This window comes from Passer domesticus, chromosome 3 (genome assembly GCF_036417665.1).
Source record: "Passer domesticus isolate bPasDom1 chromosome 3, bPasDom1.hap1, whole genome shotgun sequence".
Taxonomy (NCBI): domain Eukaryota; kingdom Metazoa; phylum Chordata; class Aves; order Passeriformes; family Passeridae; genus Passer; species Passer domesticus.
This window is the reverse complement of record NC_087476.1, coordinates 15,670,862-15,689,058: the sequence shown is the minus strand read 5'-3', so window position 1 is coordinate 15,689,058 and position 18,197 is coordinate 15,670,862. Positions and strand designations below refer to the sequence as shown.

Below are 18,197 nucleotides of genomic sequence, written 5' to 3'. Positions count from 1 at the left end.
TTTCATCTTTTCTAACCCATTTTTAGCACAACCCCTGAAACAATCGTGTAGAAGATTTAAGAAAATTTCTTGCAGGCAAGGCAATGAGTATCTTGCTTTCTCATAACATCTTGGAAATCTCAAAAGTTCCTTCCTCAAGTGGCTTTTCGCTTTTGGACAAATAAGACTTCGGCTTGTTCTGAATAAAAAATTCAGGATATTGTAATAAGTTGTCAAGAGGATAGTCTTGCAGGGCTGGGAGCAAAAGAGCCAGGACTCCCAGGGCTTTTGGGACAGGAAAAGTGTGGATATGATAAATCCCCAAAGATGTCTGCCCCCTAGATCATCTGTCCTTTCCCCATGTCAGGTTGAGTAAGTTTTATTCTTCACAGGTGGAGAAAAGTCAGGATGACTCTGTGTAATGAATCCTCTATTTTGGTCCAAAATGGAATGGGCCTCCCAGCACATATGGTTGTGGGTATTTCCTGGCTGAGCATGTTTGTGTGTGGGTTGGTGACAGCAGTGTCTCTCGCTGCATTTGTCCTTGTGCTAAATGCAGGATCCTTGCTTTCCAGCATCTCCTCCACAGTTACTGCTCCTGTCGCTCCTCATGTGTGAAGCCCTTTGTTCCTGGCCAGACTAGATGAGGGAGAGCATAAAGGGGATGCCAAGGTGTGGAAACAGGCATATGTGAAAGATCTTTCACTGCTCCTTTTGCTAGGATGCTGCTGAGATGGTGAACAAGAGCAAGGATTGCCAGAGCAGGAGATGGAAGCTGGTGTCACCTCACGTGAGGTTACTGCTGCCCTTGTACAACTGCTAAGGGCAGCATTTCCAGAGCCAGAACACGCCTTCCCCGCCCTCAGCATCTACAGTCTGCCTCCAGCAGTACATCAGGTGGTTTTAGAAGAAAATACAAGCACTTTGCTCGGGTAATCTCATACGGCTGCTCTCTGTTGTCGCAGTGCTCTGTGTCAGCCCATAGACCACCCCGTTGTCCCAGCAGTGGCATCGGCAGACCCTGCCATGGCTTTGTGACAGTGCCACCAAGCGTGTTCAGTGCCTGTGCTGCGATCCTGGGGTGCCTCTGTCCGGCTGTGCTGATACAAAATTGTGGCAAATCATTGTTTCCTGAACTGAGAGCCGGGGCATTCCTAACTCCTAACTGGGCAGCTCCGTGCCGCGGAGCAGAGCGGGCTGGGCAGGGAGCAGCGGGCAGCCAAGGAGCTGCACACGCTGTCCTCTCACAACACCAGGGTGGGCCCGTGTGGCAGGACCCACGGACACCCCCGGCAGCCCCAGAGGAAGCACAGTATCCACCCAAGGTGATGAGTGCTCAGTGGAACCCAATGACGGTGCAATTTTAGGTTTTAGGCTGCCTTTTTGTAATATGTAGGCTGCTGCAAAATTGGTGCATTTATATTGTAATAAATTCAGAGTATCCTCAGTCTGGCTGATGGAACTGCATCTCTTGACCCTGAATAATTTGTAACTACTTGACCCTAGTAGTTTGTAACTAATTTTAACAATATTTACATTATCTGTAGGGACAAATACAGAATCAAAAGGGGAATCTTTAAGGAATGTTTGCAAGACTGCATATAGGGATATGACTTAAGTGGAAAGCAAACTGTTTGTTCATTATTTCACGCATCGTGCTTTCATTTATTCTATACCTTTTTTCCATCTCTCTTACAAGGCATTTCCAGGTTCCTTTTCCACTGTCACTTGTCTATTTCTTTCCCTTGTGCTTTCTTTCACCTCAGCTTCCATTGAGTTTGTGGAAACTCTGTTTGGGCTTTTCTTTGATTTTGTTTTGGGGTTTTTTTTTTTGTTTGTTTGTTTGTTTGTAATCTTGTTGATGTCTTCAGGCTTATTCTGCAAGGGTCAGTGATCAGCTTTGTGCTCGCTTTTCCAGGTCTGTCCTTAGCAACCACAGGCCTGTTGGCAGAGAAGGAAAGCTTGCCTGGTGTGCTGTGTAATGGAAAGCATAGGATCTTCCCTGCTCTCCACATCCAGCTCTGCAGCCCAGCTCTTGTATCTTAGGGTTTCAGATTAAGCAAAAAGTATCTTGTTTTGACTCCCTGCCGTGTTTTGTGAAATCAAAAGTACTGCCACAAACCTGATGCAACTTGTTTGTTTATTACACAGGTGTGAATGACCAGAGCATGTAGATGATAATTATCAGGTATGAGATTTTAAACCCATATTTGTTAGGTAAGTCATAACAGTAGCTAATTCTTGTCCAGAATAAATCCCAGTTTCTCTACACAGCAATGTCAAAAGACAGACTGGGAAGAGGGCAAGCATGATGGGACAGTGCTCAGCCTGATAGGTGCCAATGAGGTGTGAGTGTGGTGGGATTCCTTGTGTGTTTTGAGTGGGATTCATTTAAAAGGAAACAAATGTCTGAAGAGGGGAAGGAGAATGCTGGAGGAAGGACTGAAGCAGAGGGAAAGGTTAAGGGAAGGGCATGAGAGGTGGAGGAGAGAGTGAATTTGAGGTGGAAGGGCTGAGAGAGGGAAGAAGTTGGAGGGAAGGCCAGTCAGCACAGGGCCAGGGAAGTCCTGCCAGAGCGCTGCCCCACCAGGCTGGCATGGCTTCATGTACAGCCAAAGCTCTGCTAAATCCCTTTGTGCTTCTTGCCTGATTTTACTTGGTGGTGATGCAACCCAGTTAGTGACATCACATAAATACACCTACAAGTGGTGTTGCAGAGTCTAGATTGTGACCGGCAGATTAGTCAGCGGTGTCACAACCCGCTGTTTATATCATTGTCTCCTGAATGTGGAAGCGATTGCTGTGGTGATAACCAAGTTTTCATCAGTGGATCAGGCTGTTAAGAAAAGGCATCCCTTTTGCAGAGACAAACAGCTTTGAGTTATTTGGAATGGTAAACTCAAGTGGGAACATCAAGTGTGGCACATCACTAAGGTTTTAGCAGTTGGGGTGCAATATAAACACGTGACTGAACTCCAGCACGTCCTGCATCTGGGTCACCTATGGCTACAGGGCAGTATGATATTTTATTGTTAATGAAAATGTGCCCCTGTGCCAAAAAGCAGCCGTTGCGTCTGCACATCCCAGAATTCTATGAACAGAAGCAGGAAGCATGAGGAGTGAATGGCACCCGAGAAAGCCAGCAGTCCTTCCCAGCACTTGCCATTTTGAACTGGTTTTGTAATTTGTATCGGAAACAAAGCAAGTTATACTTGTTTGGAAAAATGTAACTTTCCAACCTCTTAATCAGATGACAGTATTTTTTTTCATATTTGAGATCAGATAAGAAATTTCTTCTATGTAATCTTGAATTAGATTTTAAAGATGGGTTCAAAATATAGAACACTTTTTATTGCATGTTATAAAGAACAATTTACATCAGTTCATTTCCCTTTGTAGAGCAAGATCCTACTTCAGTATTGGTATTTATGTTCTGCTATCCTAATGGCAGTGTTTGCAGATCCAAACAAAGCATTTTGTTTTTAGAACACTAACTGTAATCCAGTCAGAGGATGTTAAGCAACTTCCAGGATTAGACCCTTAGTTAAAGTTTGTCTTCAGTTTCATGTTTCCTTTGATTGGCTGGTTGAATTGTTCTTGTATAATTTTGCATTGGAGTATATCCTGTACAAATAGGGAAGAGATTTTGACCTAGAAGGAGAGACCTCTTATTAGTGAGCATACTTTTAAATTACAGTAGCTATCTGAAGCATCTTGACATATGATAGATAGCGCTGTTGCTATATGGGTTTGATTCAACTTGTTACTTAGACAAGCAACCTCCCACCCCTATTTCTCAAGGAGAAACTCAAGATCTTTCTGATTTAACTTCACGCATGCCAGTTTGGATGCTGCTGTTTGTGATGCTGCTGTTGGTGTTACACTGGAGCATTTTGATGCAGTTTCAGCACTGACCACATTGTAAGTGTCCCTTGCTCCCCAAACCCGGGTTCATCTGAGAGGCAACGAATAACACATGGATCTGCTGCCCTTCAGCAGCTGGAGCAGTGCTTGTGCAAACTCACAGCATCAATTAGGTTGGAAAAGATATCTGAGATCATCGAGTCCAACCTCTGACCCAACACCATCCTGTCAGCTAGACCAGAGCGCCGAGTGCCACATCCTGTCTTTCCTTAAAAACCGCCAGGACAAGGAGGCCACCACCTCCCGGGCCAGCCCATTTCAATGTCTAATCGCTCTTTCTGCAAAGAAATCCCTCCGAATAGCCAACGTAAACCTTCCGTGGCACAGCTTAAGACTGTAGTGAAGACAATTCATATGATTGCGGCGAGTTTAGATTTTCCTAAAAGTACGTGTAGTACATGTAAAAGAAATAAAGATACATGGGAGGGGAGAAGGAATCCCATTTTTAGCGCGGGAAGGATTCCAGGGAGCTCCCGGCCTGTCCCGTCCCCTCGCTCGCTCAGGGCTCTGTCCCGCCGCCGCCCGGCCCGCGGAGCCCTCACAGCGCCGGCCCCGCCCCCGAGCGCGCCCGACCAATGGAGGCGCGGCGGCCCCGCCCCTCGGGCCGCGGCAGCCAATGGGAGGCGCGGCGCGGCGCGCGTCCACCTGCGGCTGCGGGAGCACCTGAGCGGGCGAGAGGAGCCGACAAAACCCGTGGGAGCGGCGGGTGCGCGGCGCTGCTCGTCCCGACCCGCCCGGCCAGTCCTGCCGCCCGCTGCCTCCGCCAGACATGACACAGGACTACGACAAGTGAGTGAGCCGGGCGGGGGAAGAGGCACCGCGTCCGGTCCGACCGGTGCTGCCGCCCCGCCGGGGGGCTGCGGCGAGAGGGGCTCGCCGCCCGGGGGCCGGGCCGGGGAAGCCGCTCTCGCGGGGTCCGCCCCCCTCGCTCTCGGAGGAGCGCCCCGAGGCTGCGGCGGGGCGGCGCGAACGGCGGGGGGAGCGGGGGCTGAGCCCCGGGGGGGAGCCGGCGGCGCAGCGGGGCGACCCCGGCGGCCACCCCGCCTCACGGGGCGAGCGCCGGGGCTGGGCCGGCTTTGAAACCCGACACCCGCAGCGAGGCGTGGGGCCGCCCCCCGCCCCCCGCGCCGCGCCTTAAATGCGGGCGGCGGCGGCGGCGGCCGCGCCGTCGGGAGGAGCTGCCGGGCCCAGGGAGCCGGGCCGAGCCCCCGCGCCGCTGCCCGGCGGCCGCAGCCGCTCCCATGGATTTCTACGAGGCGCATCCCTCGGGCAAGGTGGACTTCGGCAGGTAAGGGCGGCTCCCGGAGAGCTCGGCTGCGGCACCCCGGAGTAGCCGAAGTGGGGTCCTGAAAGAGTTAAACCGGGCTCGAGGTGTGTGTATTCTGTAACTTCGTGGTGCTGAACGCGAGACGTCGCCTTCAAGCGGATCCCAGGCTGTGTTGAAGGGCTCGGGTTGCGGCACTTGTCACCGTGGCCGTCTGCTGACAGTGGCCGGGGACACCCAAGTGCCAGAAAATGGGGTAGCTCTGAAGTGATTTGCTTTCAAGAACCGATTTTAAAATGTATATACTTTGAATGATTGGTGACGCAAATGCACTTCTTTCCTAGGGAATGTTTCCTAGGATTTTAAACTCAACTTTTTGTTTCAACACGCTACTTTCTAGGAAAAGGACTCCGGTGCAGCAGCTCACTATCTCATGTCTCTGACTCGGATTTTTCATAGGTGTTTTTATTTCCAGTGGCATTTAGCAGGTGAGCTGGTAGCAATTTGGGTACTTTGCTTTTGTGGCCCGCAGATGCCAGCGACAGAAAGGCTCGGTGCTGCCTCGGCGTTGGAGGTGTGCTCTGTGCAGGAGCGGGCTCAGCGTGGCTGCACAGCTCTGAATGTCACAGGGCAGGTTGCAGGGCGAGGGACAGCACGGCTGCTCCTGGAGCACAGAAGGAAGGAGGAATCGTTTCTGTGGTCTTCCCCCTTCTGCTGGGGAAGCCTTGCAGGCAAAGAGTCTCTGCTTTTTGTAGTATTTCTCTGCTTCCACTGTGGTCAAGTGGAAAGTAAAATTGGGAAATTATTAGAACTTCTGTATGAAGCTTAATTTTTTGCCTCTGCTGGACTTCTACTACTGTGTGAACAGATCAGCATGCCAGTTATCTTCTAAAACTTAGGGGAAAAAAGATGTGTTTGCCTTCTCTTATCAATATGTTCTCATTTTCCTGAAAGAAGCTGTGGTTCTCCTGAAGTAGGGAGTTCCTGCCAAACGCTGTACTTTTCTTGATAATTCTGCAGATAACTTTTTCTGTGCTTTTTTAGGTGGGTGGGTTACCTTTAGGGCACTGTGCATTGAATTTCGGCGTTTCAATGACAAAGAAATCACACAAAAATACGTAGGTCTTGCATTCACTAGGCTTCTGGTTAGTTGAGGTTTTTGTTCTCAGTATTTTTGGTTTTCTGATGGTTTTCCCTTCCCATGTGAGTATCGTGTTGCTGGAGGGAATCACAGTGGTCTTGTGAGCTCAGCAAGGCTGACTCAGCCCTTCAGCTTGGGGACGGATCAAGGGAACTGCACCCAGCTTACTTCAGTTGCCTTTTCCGCTGTGAGTTTTCCCATTTGCTATGGATATTTGAGGATTCCTTTATCATATTGTAAGAACAGGAGCTTGTACCTTGTCCCTAAAGAAAATTCTGCTTTGTCTTCTGTGGATCGTCTCACTTTGGTGGAAAGTAGCTGTGCTCTGAATTCGGGTGTCTGTGTCAGTGTGTACACAAATACCTATGGAGACCTGAAGAAAGGGCTTGGTGCAAGAGCTTGTCTCTTTTGTCATTTTTGTTTGCTCTTCTTTCAGCTGCATAATACTGATTTATAGCCACAAAGTGCTCTTACAAGTCCCGGGAACTCCCACTTGCTTTCAGTGCCTTCAGCTCAGCCAAGCTGTCCGAGGGCAGCTCGGCAGGGTGACTTGTGTAACTGATAAAGCGTCGAATGCATCACTTGCTTTGCAATCTTTTTGGTAGAAGGTGGTGATAAATGTAGGATACTGCTAAGCTGATTATAGTGATTAGAGTATTTCACAACTTTCTATTTCACAACTTTTTGTATTTGTAGTATATTTCAGTCTGAGAGTGTATCTGGGTAAATAGATGAAAAGAAGGATTCCCTACTAGGAAAAGGATGTGAAGGTGGTCAAGTTGGTGGTTTTTTTTTTGGTTTTTTTTTTTTTTTTGGTGGGGTTAGTTGTTTTTAAAGGATTACTTTTCTATTTTAACTATGGCCAATTCACTAAAAATGTCAAGTTTGGGATTATTAAGGAAAGTAAAAAAGCCTCCCCTTCTCCCCCAGCCCATCTGCAGTAAACCAATGTTAAACTTGCACTGTAAAGAGAACTGAACTGGTTTAAAAGTCAGATTTAAAAATTAGCATGAGCTGATTTAAAAGAGGAAGCGTATGTTTTACCAATAGAACCAAAAAAATATTGTCTAGGCTGGCAGGACAACATTTGCTACACATCTTGCTTTTGTCTGTGGACAGAATGTCCAAGTCATTTTGGAGTTTGTTGGTTCCCAGCAATCTCCAAATGTTCAGAGTAAATATAATTTTATGTATATATACTGTAGCATAAAGGGAATAGCTCATATTTTTATTTTTTCTTCACTCATCTGAGTGTGTTTCAAACTAGTGTGCTGGATTATTTCAGTAGTAACCAGGCAGTAAGTTGTTTTTTTCCCCCCTTGTCAGAAAAAAACACTGCCAGAGTGGTTTGAACTCCCCTTTACCAATTTCCCTATGTCATCTGTAACTTATCAGTAGCTTCTAGATGGTGTTTTTAGATTTATTCTGAGAGCAAAGACACTTGAAAGCACTGGAGAAAAGATGTTTAGTTAATGCACATTTTCTAGTTCCACGTGGGAACTGGATCGGGCTGTAGCTTGGCAGTTTTACATGGGATGTGCTGGAGGTTTTGTAGGTGGTTGGCCTGAAAGTGTGTAGCTCTTTCTGGGCTGGATTCAGAGCTCGAGCAGGTCAGTTGTGCTCTCACATGGCTTTGTCTTTTTGTGGAGGCTGGTGTAATCCATCTGAGTTTGGTCAAATTAATCCTGATTTACTCTGAGCGTGAGTGAGATCAGAATTAAGTTTCTGGGCTTTTTGTGTTGACTAATCCTTGCAGTACACTGAATCAGAATATGAACCTCATGAAACTGGGGCAGCTAATTTTGAACAACTTTTGGAATGTTTCTCGTGTGTTCTAACAGGTGGCTTTTTTTTTTTTCTTTTCTTCTTTTTTATGATTCAAGTAAAAGACCCGTGTTGGTTCTTCAGAATGACTCTCTCTACTCTCAGAGACGTCCTTACACCAATGAAGATGAGGCCTGGAAAACTTTTCTTGAAAATCCCCTCACAGCAGCTACCAAAGCTATGATGAGCATCAATGGGGATGAAGACAGTGCAGCTGCCCTCGGACTGCTCTATGATTACTACAAGGTAGATTGGCCTGGGTTGGCTCTGACAGCAGCAGAGCTCGTGTTCCACCTGTGGAAAAGGTGTCATTTGATAAAGGATTTTACAGAAGCTGTGAACAGATCACAAGGACTTGAAACAGTGTTGGTTTTAAATTGAAAACACTCTATGCCTCTCTTTCTGAAAATTTGTTTTATTTTTAGCTCTGTAAAATAAGATCTCCTAGATCTTGATGTAAAAGTTAGGTAGCACTTTGCTACTTTTCCATTTAAGTAGCACTTTTTCTGTTGGCCCCAGGTTCTGCATGAGGCAATGTGTTATAGAAATAGTCATAAAGAGTGACACTACAGGACCATATCCCTGTCTGAATAGAAATATACGTGGAGAAAGAAACTCCTTTTGTTCACATGATCCCTATTTTGGTGGACCTTTGACTTTTGCTGGGGCTTTGTTGTGTTACTTTAGGCTCAGTTGGTACTAAGATACAATTACAGGTTTTTGGTGGTATGTGGGGCTGAAGTGTGCACCTGAAAGAGTTGCTGCCTGCATCCCTCTAACCCTCAGTGATCTTCAGCTGCTGTAATCTGTTCATCCTTTGATTGCAGTGATTGTCTTCCCCAGTGTTCGTGGTCTCGGAGAGCTGTGCCTTCTTCCTGGTGCTTGGAGCTGACCTGAGCAGTCAGAGAAGGTTCTGGTCTGCAAGGGGTGCATTTTGCTGAGCCTTGTTTCCCGAATACAGAAAGTGTAAGCTAGGGTGGTTCTCTGCAGCCAGGTCAGGGGAGAGCAGCAGGCGTTGCCAGGCAGGGAGGGGTCCTGCTTGTGTTGGGACGCTGTGTTACGGTGGCCTGGCTCACCGGCTGGACGTGCCTGTTTTTTCTTTGCTGAGCGTGCAGGAAGGCCGGGAGGCTGACTTGGCTTTCCTGCCTGGCACTTTGGCTTGTGTCTGTTAACAGCAGTGAGTGCAGTTGCCAGCCTCAGTTATGTCCTTCAAGCAGTAGGAAAGATTGCCTGGTGCAGACAAAAGCCTTGCCTGCTCTTTTATGAGTTGAATATGTCTTACATACCAAAATATTCTTGCAGTGCTTGATATGGAGATTAACACTCCACACACACACGACAAAATGCCACAGACTCACTGATGTGGATGTTATTCAGCTAGTTTTGTGAGAAAACTGCCTTTCTGCTTTGTGCTTGTGCTTACTATGCTTTTGGAAAAAAAAACCCAAATACTAAACAACAACATGCTTTCAGTAGGACAATTTTAATCCACAAGATCAATTTTGATTTCTAAACCTGTAGATTACAAAAAGAATGTTGATGTTGATCCTTCATGCTCGGCAAAGCAGAAGGGATTTGCTGTACATTAATGCCTAATTCAGGGTTTCCTCTTATGTTTGGGTATCAGTGGGTGTACAGAAAAAATTGGTGGAAGAACAGGTATGCTGCACACTTAGGTAAAGCAGAATGGCTGGAGGTTGAAAGATTTATTGAGGGCTGTTATGGAGTAATGTTATAGAGGGATGACGTTGAGGCATTTCTAACACGCCCCCTCTGAATATTAAAGGCAGCTGATGAGATCACCTTCCTATAAAAAAAACAAAACAGTAAAACCAAAAAACTTTTGTTTCCTTCCATTTAACTACTGAGCTTGCTCAACTGTGGTTAATAAGGCCTTATAGGAAACAAATTTTGGATAAAAATTCTTTTGGGAGTGTTGGCCAAATGCAGCTTGGAAAACTCTTCTTTTTTGGTGACCAGTTAGTGTTGGCCTCCCAGCAGCCTCCATCTAGAGGTTCTCCAAATTTGCTGGTTACTGTGGAAAATCAAACATTGTGGTGTTTCTGGGGATTCCAGGTTTTGTGTAAGAGTGAGGACATAGTTTTCAGTCAGGGCTGTGTAGGGAAGAATGCTGTCTGTGCTGCTGTGCCCTCAGCCTTCATGATGAAGTGGTTCCCCTCCCTGGATCCAGGCTGGCAAATGGAGACAGGATCTGAGCAGGCTTTGGTGAAGGAGAGTGGTGGGAGTTCACTCCTCCATACATACACCAGAAGATGTTTGCTTTGCTCGCTCAGGAGGCATGATGAGGATGACAAAAGTCCCAGGCCTTACATGTGGGTTGGCAGGAGAGCTTGTGTGGGCTTGCAGTGTGGCTGAGGGGACCTGAGCACCACAGGCTTGTGCCAGCAGCTGCAAGAGCTCTTTGGGTTGCTGGAGTGCTGGTTATGTGCTCCATGTGAGGAACTGAGCCAGCACAGCTCCAAGAGCTCACCTTCTCCTGTGTGCCTTGGCCTTGCAGTGCAGCCAGGAAAATGGCACGTGTGGGCAAGGTGACTTGTTTGATTGATGTTGTGTTTTCAGGACAAATCCTGTCTGTGGCATAAAATACAAGAAGCAATACTGAACTGTCTTAAATCCAGAATGCTGGTTACATTTTGTTCATAAAAGGCTTAATATAGTTTGGGCCACTGTGTTTTGTGTGGCCATACACAAATATGAGCTGTAGTATCTCAATATGTTTATTGGACATGGTGCTCCCCAAATTCCCTGAGCACTGAGGAGAAAGGAGAGCCTCAAGTGGTCTTAGAGGGAATGGCCTAGAGAGCACATGTTCTTGGGGAAGTGGCTGTGGAACAGCATCCTTTCACAAGCTTTGAGTTCAACCAGCAAGCTGAACTCTGCCAGCCTGCAGAGGAGAGAACCTGCACTGCCAGCAAACCTTGTGAAATCTCTTGGTCCTGCTCACCCCAGTACTGCTGCTCCAGCCATGGATAGATTGTTTTCTGCACTGGTGTTCTCACCACCTGGTGCTGGCAGGAGCTCAGGGCTGACTCTGGTGACTGAGTTGGCTACATAGGGATCCATGGGGCATCTCCTGGGGTTGGCCTGGCAGCCCAAAGCCATGTGAACATGGGTTAAGCTATAATGCAAATAATTACTGGCATCCAAAGCAAACCTTCCTTAATTTGACCAAATTTTAAGGAGCTATTTTTTTTTGTATGGGAGGAAGAATTGAATTATATATTTGTTATATTCACCATGTATGTCTTAAATTTCTCAGGTTCCAAGGGAGAGGAGATCTTCAACAGCTAAGCCTGAGGTAGAACATCCTGAACAAGACCACAGCAAAAGGTATTATTTTTTATTATTGCTTCTGTTTTCTCCCTTCTTTCCTCGACCATCAAAGCTGCTGAAGGAAAGTAACTTGCTGCACTGTGGTGATGTGCTGGAAGAGAGAAACTGTCAGCTTTTACCCTGTGCCTCAGATTCCTGTTTTGCCCCAGGAACAGGATGGGGATTGAGCCATGGTGTAGAGAGCTGAGGCTCAAACTGCTGCTCAATGCCATCTGTCTGCTTTTGGTGTGCTGATGTCATACAGTCAGCCTAGCACAAGCTGCTCTCTAACATTAGGCACCCTGGTAGCACAGGCACCCCCCAGGCTGCAGTCACTGGTGACACTTTTCCATTTTTCATGCAGTTACTTCAGTTGCTCTCTGCTGATTTTTGTTCTCAGGTACCAGCAGCATTGCTGTGTCATGCATGGGCAAGTTGGGAAGCTCTTTAAAGTGCTTGTGATTTGGTTTTGTATTGTCTGGGGACTTCCTTTGTATCCTCTGCAACTTCTATCTTGCTTCCCCTACCTGCCTTCCCTCTCTTGTGCCTCCCAAGCAGATTATACTGATTACGTGAATATAACAAATGGCAGGTTTACTCAAGCCAGGCTTCCACTCCTACCATCCTCTTCCTCTGGACAGACTAGAATGCTTTAAGGACCTGAGGTGAGGTTTTGTGGTCTGGCTGAGCTGATTGAGTTACTTGTTGTGAAGAAGAGCAGGCTGATTCCCAGCCATGTGTTCCCACTGCTCCTCTTGCACCAGACTGGGTCTCACACTGGTCCATCACCAAACAGGGAAAGAAAAGGTGGCTACTTTTCTGCCAGCCAGGCAAGCTGAACTGGCTGACCAAGGAGGCAGGGGAATGTCTGAGTTGGTGTGAAGAGAGGGCAGGACCACTTGGTGGGGAGGGAGAAAGAGAGGGCAGGCTGACTTAGTGGTTAGTAGCTGAGGTCAGCTCAGCCACTGATCTCAGTGTTGTCCTGGTAGAAATGAGTGTGGTGGGGTGGAGAGTGGCAAGTTATGCAAACCCCTCCCCAGGAGTCTTGGTGTGGATTTCTTGGGGGGTTGTGAATGAAATGAGGGCTGTAATTTCCCTGTCAGAGCTTCGCGGGTGGTGCACAGTCCTGGGGCAGAGGAGCAGCAGCCTTGCTTGTCAGTCCTTCTTCCTCTGCCAAACAGCAGCTTCGTGGAGCCTGTGTGTGCTGGGAAGTGCTTAGTTTTGGATTGCTGTTTTCCAGGCAGTGAGGATCTGGGCTGTGAACCCTCACCCTCTGCTCCAGGGTAATTGCTCTCCAAGGTGGGATGATTACCAGTGTCAGAGGAGTTGTGGGGTTTTTTTAATGAGTTTCTCAGCTTTTCAGGTTAGGATTGAGCTGTTCTGCATAAGCAGGAGAGTTTGTGTCAGCGGTCCTTGCCCAAAAGGTTGAAAAGCTTTTCTAGCTCTTGTTTAATGAGAATATAAGCTGTATAATTTATGCCTGATTTCTTTTTGCCATTTTAAGGAACAGCATCCCAAACGTGACAGAACAGTCGCTCATTTCTGCTGGAGAAAACAGGGTCCAGGTTCTGAAAAATGTGCCTTTCAATATCGTACTTCCACACACCCCCCAGATGGGCATGGACAAGCGAGGCCACCTGACGACCCCTGACACAACGGTCACGGTTTCCATCGCCACGATGCCCACGCACTCCATCAAAACGGAGACGCAGCCGCACGGCTTCGCCGTGGGCATCCCGCCCGGCGTGTACCACCCCGAGCCGCCCGAGCGCGTCGTGGTCTTCGACAGGAACCTCACCCCCGACCAGTTCAGCTCCAGCACCCAGCCTCAGAGCTCCCAGAGGAGAACGCCAGACTCCACCTTCTCGGAGACTTTCAAGGAGGGTGTGCAAGAGGTACCAGGAGAGGCAGCTGCTCTGTGTGTGTTTGTCTAGATTTGGATGGAGAGATCCAGTTCTGTCTTTAACTGTTCTTGTTCCATGAGCCAGAAATCTGTCCAGTGGCTTAGAAATAGAAGACTTTCCCAGAAAGGTGCATAATTAACACTTAGTAAATAAAACCTTCACAACATGAAATCATTATCAAAAGCAAATGACTAATCTGACTAGTGACAGAGGCTTTGGCTTGCAGAGTGTGGAAATAGTTATCTCGATCCATAGAGCCAGGTTTTGCAAGAGTTCAGCGCTCTGTGGTTCCTTGGCTGGTACCAAACTGAAGTGACTGTATGTAAGCTTCCTTTCTGCCAGTTTCTAGGTGTGGTGTGTGTCCATAGAAAATAGTTGGATTATGTAGGCCCCTTCAGTGAGAAAATCTGTGGTTTTTGTTTTATGATACCAACTGAAAATAGCAGCGTAACCATGTTTTGATTTTTAAGCCAAACCTCAAGGAGCTGTGTAGCTATGCCCTTTGAGATTTGGGAAAGCATTAAAATTTTGCCTTAAGCTGACTTGGAAGGCCTACGAGATGTTGTGCTTAGCTGACACCCAAAAGTTTTGGATTAAAACACTGTTCAAGTGTCCTGTTTGTTGAAACAAAAAATCAGTTGTTATCTGGTGAACAATTTGCCTGACAGAAGTTCCGTGGTAAGAAGTATCTATTTAATATTGACTTTTCTTTTTGCTGCAGTGTTAACTGTTGTTTTGTCTACTCCAGGTTTTCTTTCCTACTGAACTGAATCTCCGAATGGCCAACATGAATTCAGAAGATTATGTTTTTGACAGCATTTCTGGGTAATGATTAAAGGCTCCCATTTGCCTGTATCCTCCTATTCTTAGTTGTCCGTGAGCAAGCAGTATAACTCATGCCAGTTTGTACCCAGTCACAGTTGGATTTTGAGGGGGCCTGTGGATCTCAAACCCACAGTTATGTCTGCTTTTTTGAATTTCACAGTTGAAAATTGTAGCTGTAAACGTACAATTGTATCTTTAAAGAAAACAAATACTTTAAGGAAAACTACTTGGAGGACTGGAAATACCACCCAGCTTCAATTATGGTCCTTGCACCAAATCTGTGTCCCATGGGAAGGGGCAGTGTTGTCTGGGATTGGTCTGGGAGTTTGCTTCCAGCTGTGCCCCCCTCCCTGGTGTGCTTGTCTTGGTCTCAGTCTGCTGGAAATCTACAGCAAAAGCAGGAGAAATAAAACTCACCTGAGCTCCAGAGGAGGGGAGCAACTTGCTTGATAGTTGCAGCTGACCAAGAGGGTGATGGCCACTGAGTAGCTTATTAGCTTGTGAATTTAATTAAATTCTAATAGATACTTTCTGTTGGTTGAGGGCAGCTTACTGCTCTCAGCCTGAACAGGGACCTTCCAGTCTTGCCTGCTGATGTGTCTTAGGATTTAGCTTGCCAAGAACTTCTCTTAAGTGTTCATTCATGAAGGAAATGGTTGAAAAAGGGGCTCATCCTGTTTTCCAACTTCTTTGCCTGTTGATGGCTTAATGAGTCAGCTAACGACTTTGGAATTTCTCCAGATTAAATGTGGAACGTTTAATCAGCTTTCCAGGAAAATGCCTTAGCAATCACTACCCTCTTCACTCTATAGGAATAACTTTGAATACACTCTGGAAGCCTCCAAGTCCCTCCGACAGAAGCCTGGGGACAGCACAATGACTTACCTGAATAAAGGTCAATTTTACCCAATCACGCTGAAAGAAGTCAGCAGCACTGAAGGAATCCATCACCCCATCAGTAAAGTCCGAGTGAGTGGCAGCACTTGTGGTTTTTTGGGAAGGAGGGTGTGCATGATGGCAACCTTAAAGTGCAGCAGTCTAGACCAGAGCATCAGCACAAAGGCCAGCTTAGCTGTGCTCTTACGTCAGTGTGGGTTCCTTTGCTGTCCACCCTCTGCCAGGCCAGCCCATCCTGGCTCAGACTGTTAAGAAGTGGTGTCAGCACTTGTGTAAAGGTGATGCAACACCTGGAATGAGATCCTTGGATTCTAGTTAGGAGAGCAGTTCTGCTCATCTCTGTTTATGACCCAGAAAGTGCTGTTGTCTGCGTTCCTGTTTGGCAGTGGTGTGCCAGGAATACCGTAGTGGAAAAGCCTAAAGCTCCAAACCAAATGTACTCTCTGGCCTTTTCTCTATTTCTCTTTCATGTTTTTGTTTGCTTTTTTTTTTTTTAATCTTTTCCTCTCTCCTTTCAGAGTGTCATTATGGTTGTGTTTGCTGAAGACAAAACAAGGGAAGATCAGCTCAGGCACTGGAAATACTGGCACTCAAGACAGCACACAGCCAAACAAAGATGCATTGACATAGGTAAGGAACACTCTCGTTGCTGATGTCAAACTTAAGACCTAATTCCTTGGCAAGGTTCCTTTTTCTACTAAAGCTTTGTTATTTTAAGGAACTTCTGGATCCCTCTCTCTGCCCTCCATAGCTTTGCTGAAAGATAGAGAGGGTTTGTGATTGGAGCTAATGCTGCAGTTTTTAGAACTTGACTGAAGAGGCTGGTTTTTTTGAGGATTTTGGTTGGTGGGGTTTAGGGTTTTGTATTGGGAAATCCAACAGTCCCCTGCAGACAACAGGTTTTCTTAGAATATCCTGGTGCTTGTAGCTAAGTCACAGGTTGTAGTCCCAGTGGCTGTCCTAAATACTGTGTTTCTTCAAAGGACAAGATCTTTGTAGAAATACCTCAAGACTAATGATCCTCCCTCCCACACCTTTGCTCACAAATCATCTTTGGTATATGTTAAAAAAGAAAACACTGCAAATTTCCACTTGCCTCCAGACAAGGCTGGGGCTGGCTGGGTTCCAGCCTTCTCTGGCTGAAGACTGGGCTGTACTCCTCGTCCCTTCCTTCTGTGAATCAAAGCAGGGATTAATCACTTGGCACTTAAAGCAGACGCGCATGCAAATCTTTGTTTGTTATTGAAGGAGTTTTATTGAGAGCTTATGTCCTTGCCATACAGGGTAGAGTTTCCCGCATATAGCACAGAACACCTCATATTTGGGATCTGCCTTTGTCACTGGAGTTGCTAGTTTAGAATTTTTGCAAGTCCCATTTTACTCCTTCCTCCTGTTTGTTGAGGGGTTTTTTATGTGTGAGAACCATTTCTAGCCTCTTTAAAGATCCATTCCTAAGGTACAGTTCAGCTTCTTTTTGCCCCCAAGGGGCTGCTGAAGAGTTACAGTTTCTGGCTGCTTCATGTGATTAAGGACCCAGGTAATATCTCCTCTTCCTCTCTCTCCTGAACACTTCTGTCTAACAGCTGACTACAAGGAGAGCTTCAACACCATCAGCAACATTGAGGAGATCGCATACAATGCCATATCATTCACCTGGGACATCAACGAGGAAGCAAAGGTGTGTGGCCACGATTGTATTTCCTGTCCTTTTAGCAGATTCAGGGGCTGGGGGAAGGGAAGGGTGTGTGGCCTACCTGGTGATTAGCGTGTAACAAGTTTGTTTACGCTCTTACATTAGGCAAAACCTTTTGGCTATTTCTTAAGAGGGTTTGCATGTGCAACTGGGAGAGCTTTGCAACTGCTTTAGGGTTCTTGGCAGAAGTGCCTGCCTGAGAGACAAGTACTGACAGAAGGAAGCGCGGAGCGTTTGCCGAGCAGATGAGGTGGCATGGGAGGTGTGATGGAGCATAGCTGGGCTTGGCACCGAGCACAGCCACCCCAGGGGAGCTGGGGGAGAGCTGCTGGGGGGCTCAGCCTCCCGCCACGGGCTTGCCTTCCACCAAAGAGGGAGCAGCTGGCCTCTGAGCTCCCAAAGCATGCGTTGCTTAAACCGCAGATCCCAACACCCAGTGACCTATTTCAAACTAGAACAGCCTCCTGGTGAACTCTGGTTTGATCTTTCCTCAGAACTGTGGGTGCTTTTGTAGGTGTGTAGGTACAGGAAGCTTCCCTAGCTAGTAGCTAACTGCAGCTGTTTGAGCCACTTCTGGAAAAGGCTTGTGTACCTTCTGGGTTCAAGGAAGCAGGTCAAAGCCTGGAGCCAACTCAGTTCTAAAGGCATTTCTCACTGGTTAGTTGCTGGAGTCAAAGTGAAGGAGTTTTCTTTTGAGAATTTCATTACTGCCTGGGTTTTCTTTAGAAATCTGGAATGGTTTCCATTCATTTTTGGAGACTGGCTGTTTCCTTGGCAGTACTAGTAACTGGTACCAGCAATTGGTACCAGTAGTCACCAGCATCATGGGGAAAAACACTGATGTCTGCACAGTGCTGTGTCTAGGGAGAGCCTGGCCTAGGGGTACATAGGAACTCTCAGCAAAGAACACAGCTCCTTCTCTGGAGCTGTGTGTGCTCCTGCTCTGCAGGAGGAGCAAGGGCTGGTGTCACTGCACAGAGCTTGCAGTCACCACAAACTGTGCTCTGTCCTGCACAAGGGCTGTGGAGATGTTGTATGGGGACTGCTGTTAGGTTTCAGCTCTGTGGGAGAAGTTTGGGATGCTTAGCAGACAGCAGTGAGGAGCTGTGTCTGTGCTGCTGCTGAAAGTGCTGATTTGCAACGTGTGGGACGTTACTTTTGAAGCTGGTGTTGGGTGCCAGGATTTCCTTTTCACCAGATCTGGCTTCAGTCAGATTGAGAGGGCTGGCAGGGAGGGCTTTATCTGCTGGAGGATGCTAAAAGGCTGACATGATTTCTAAAACATGAAGCACTTCACTTTGTGAACAAAGAGAAGAGCTGTCAAAAGGAGTCAGTATTATCCTGCTGCCATAGCCAGTCAGACATTTACCTAACCCAGGCAGTCGGTGTCTATGAGGTATGCAAAGGCTTAGG

The 18,197-nt window shown here is 47.1% G+C and overlaps 1 protein-coding gene and 1 long non-coding RNA gene across 9 annotated transcripts in view; one reads left to right on the top strand and one right to left on the bottom strand.

The window, feature by feature from the left end:
• Positions 1 to 18,197, top strand: part of GRHL1 (grainyhead like transcription factor 1) — a 46,533-nt gene that overhangs the window by 804 nt on the left and 27,532 nt on the right. Inside the window, exons 3-11 of one of the 8 annotated variants that reach the window (XM_064411966.1) lie at positions 555 to 651; positions 2,131 to 2,167; positions 8,192 to 8,378; positions 11,413 to 11,483; positions 12,970 to 13,360; positions 14,118 to 14,194; positions 15,007 to 15,163; positions 15,610 to 15,721; positions 16,675 to 16,769. In XM_064411966.1, the coding sequence (XP_064268036.1) occupies positions 2,154 to 2,167; positions 8,192 to 8,378; positions 11,413 to 11,483; positions 12,970 to 13,360; positions 14,118 to 14,194; positions 15,007 to 15,163; positions 15,610 to 15,721; positions 16,675 to 16,769 (1,104 nt within the window). In that variant the 5' untranslated portion in view covers positions 555 to 651; positions 2,131 to 2,153. Of the gene's footprint in view, positions 1 to 554; positions 912 to 1,897; positions 2,168 to 4,559; positions 4,693 to 5,091; positions 5,192 to 8,191; positions 8,379 to 11,412; positions 11,484 to 12,969; positions 13,361 to 14,117; positions 14,195 to 15,006; positions 15,164 to 15,609; positions 15,722 to 16,674; positions 16,770 to 18,197 lie in introns of those variants that run through there. The other 7 variants (XM_064411967.1, XM_064411960.1, XM_064411963.1 and 4 more) reach the window with 7 other exon arrangements.
• LOC135296057 (uncharacterized) lies at positions 3,309 to 4,426 on the bottom strand. Its single transcript, XR_010358110.1, has 2 exons — positions 4,323 to 4,426; positions 3,309 to 3,630 (listed from the first exon to the last, which is right to left on the bottom strand). It is a non-coding gene; the product is annotated as an uncharacterized LOC135296057 (long non-coding RNA).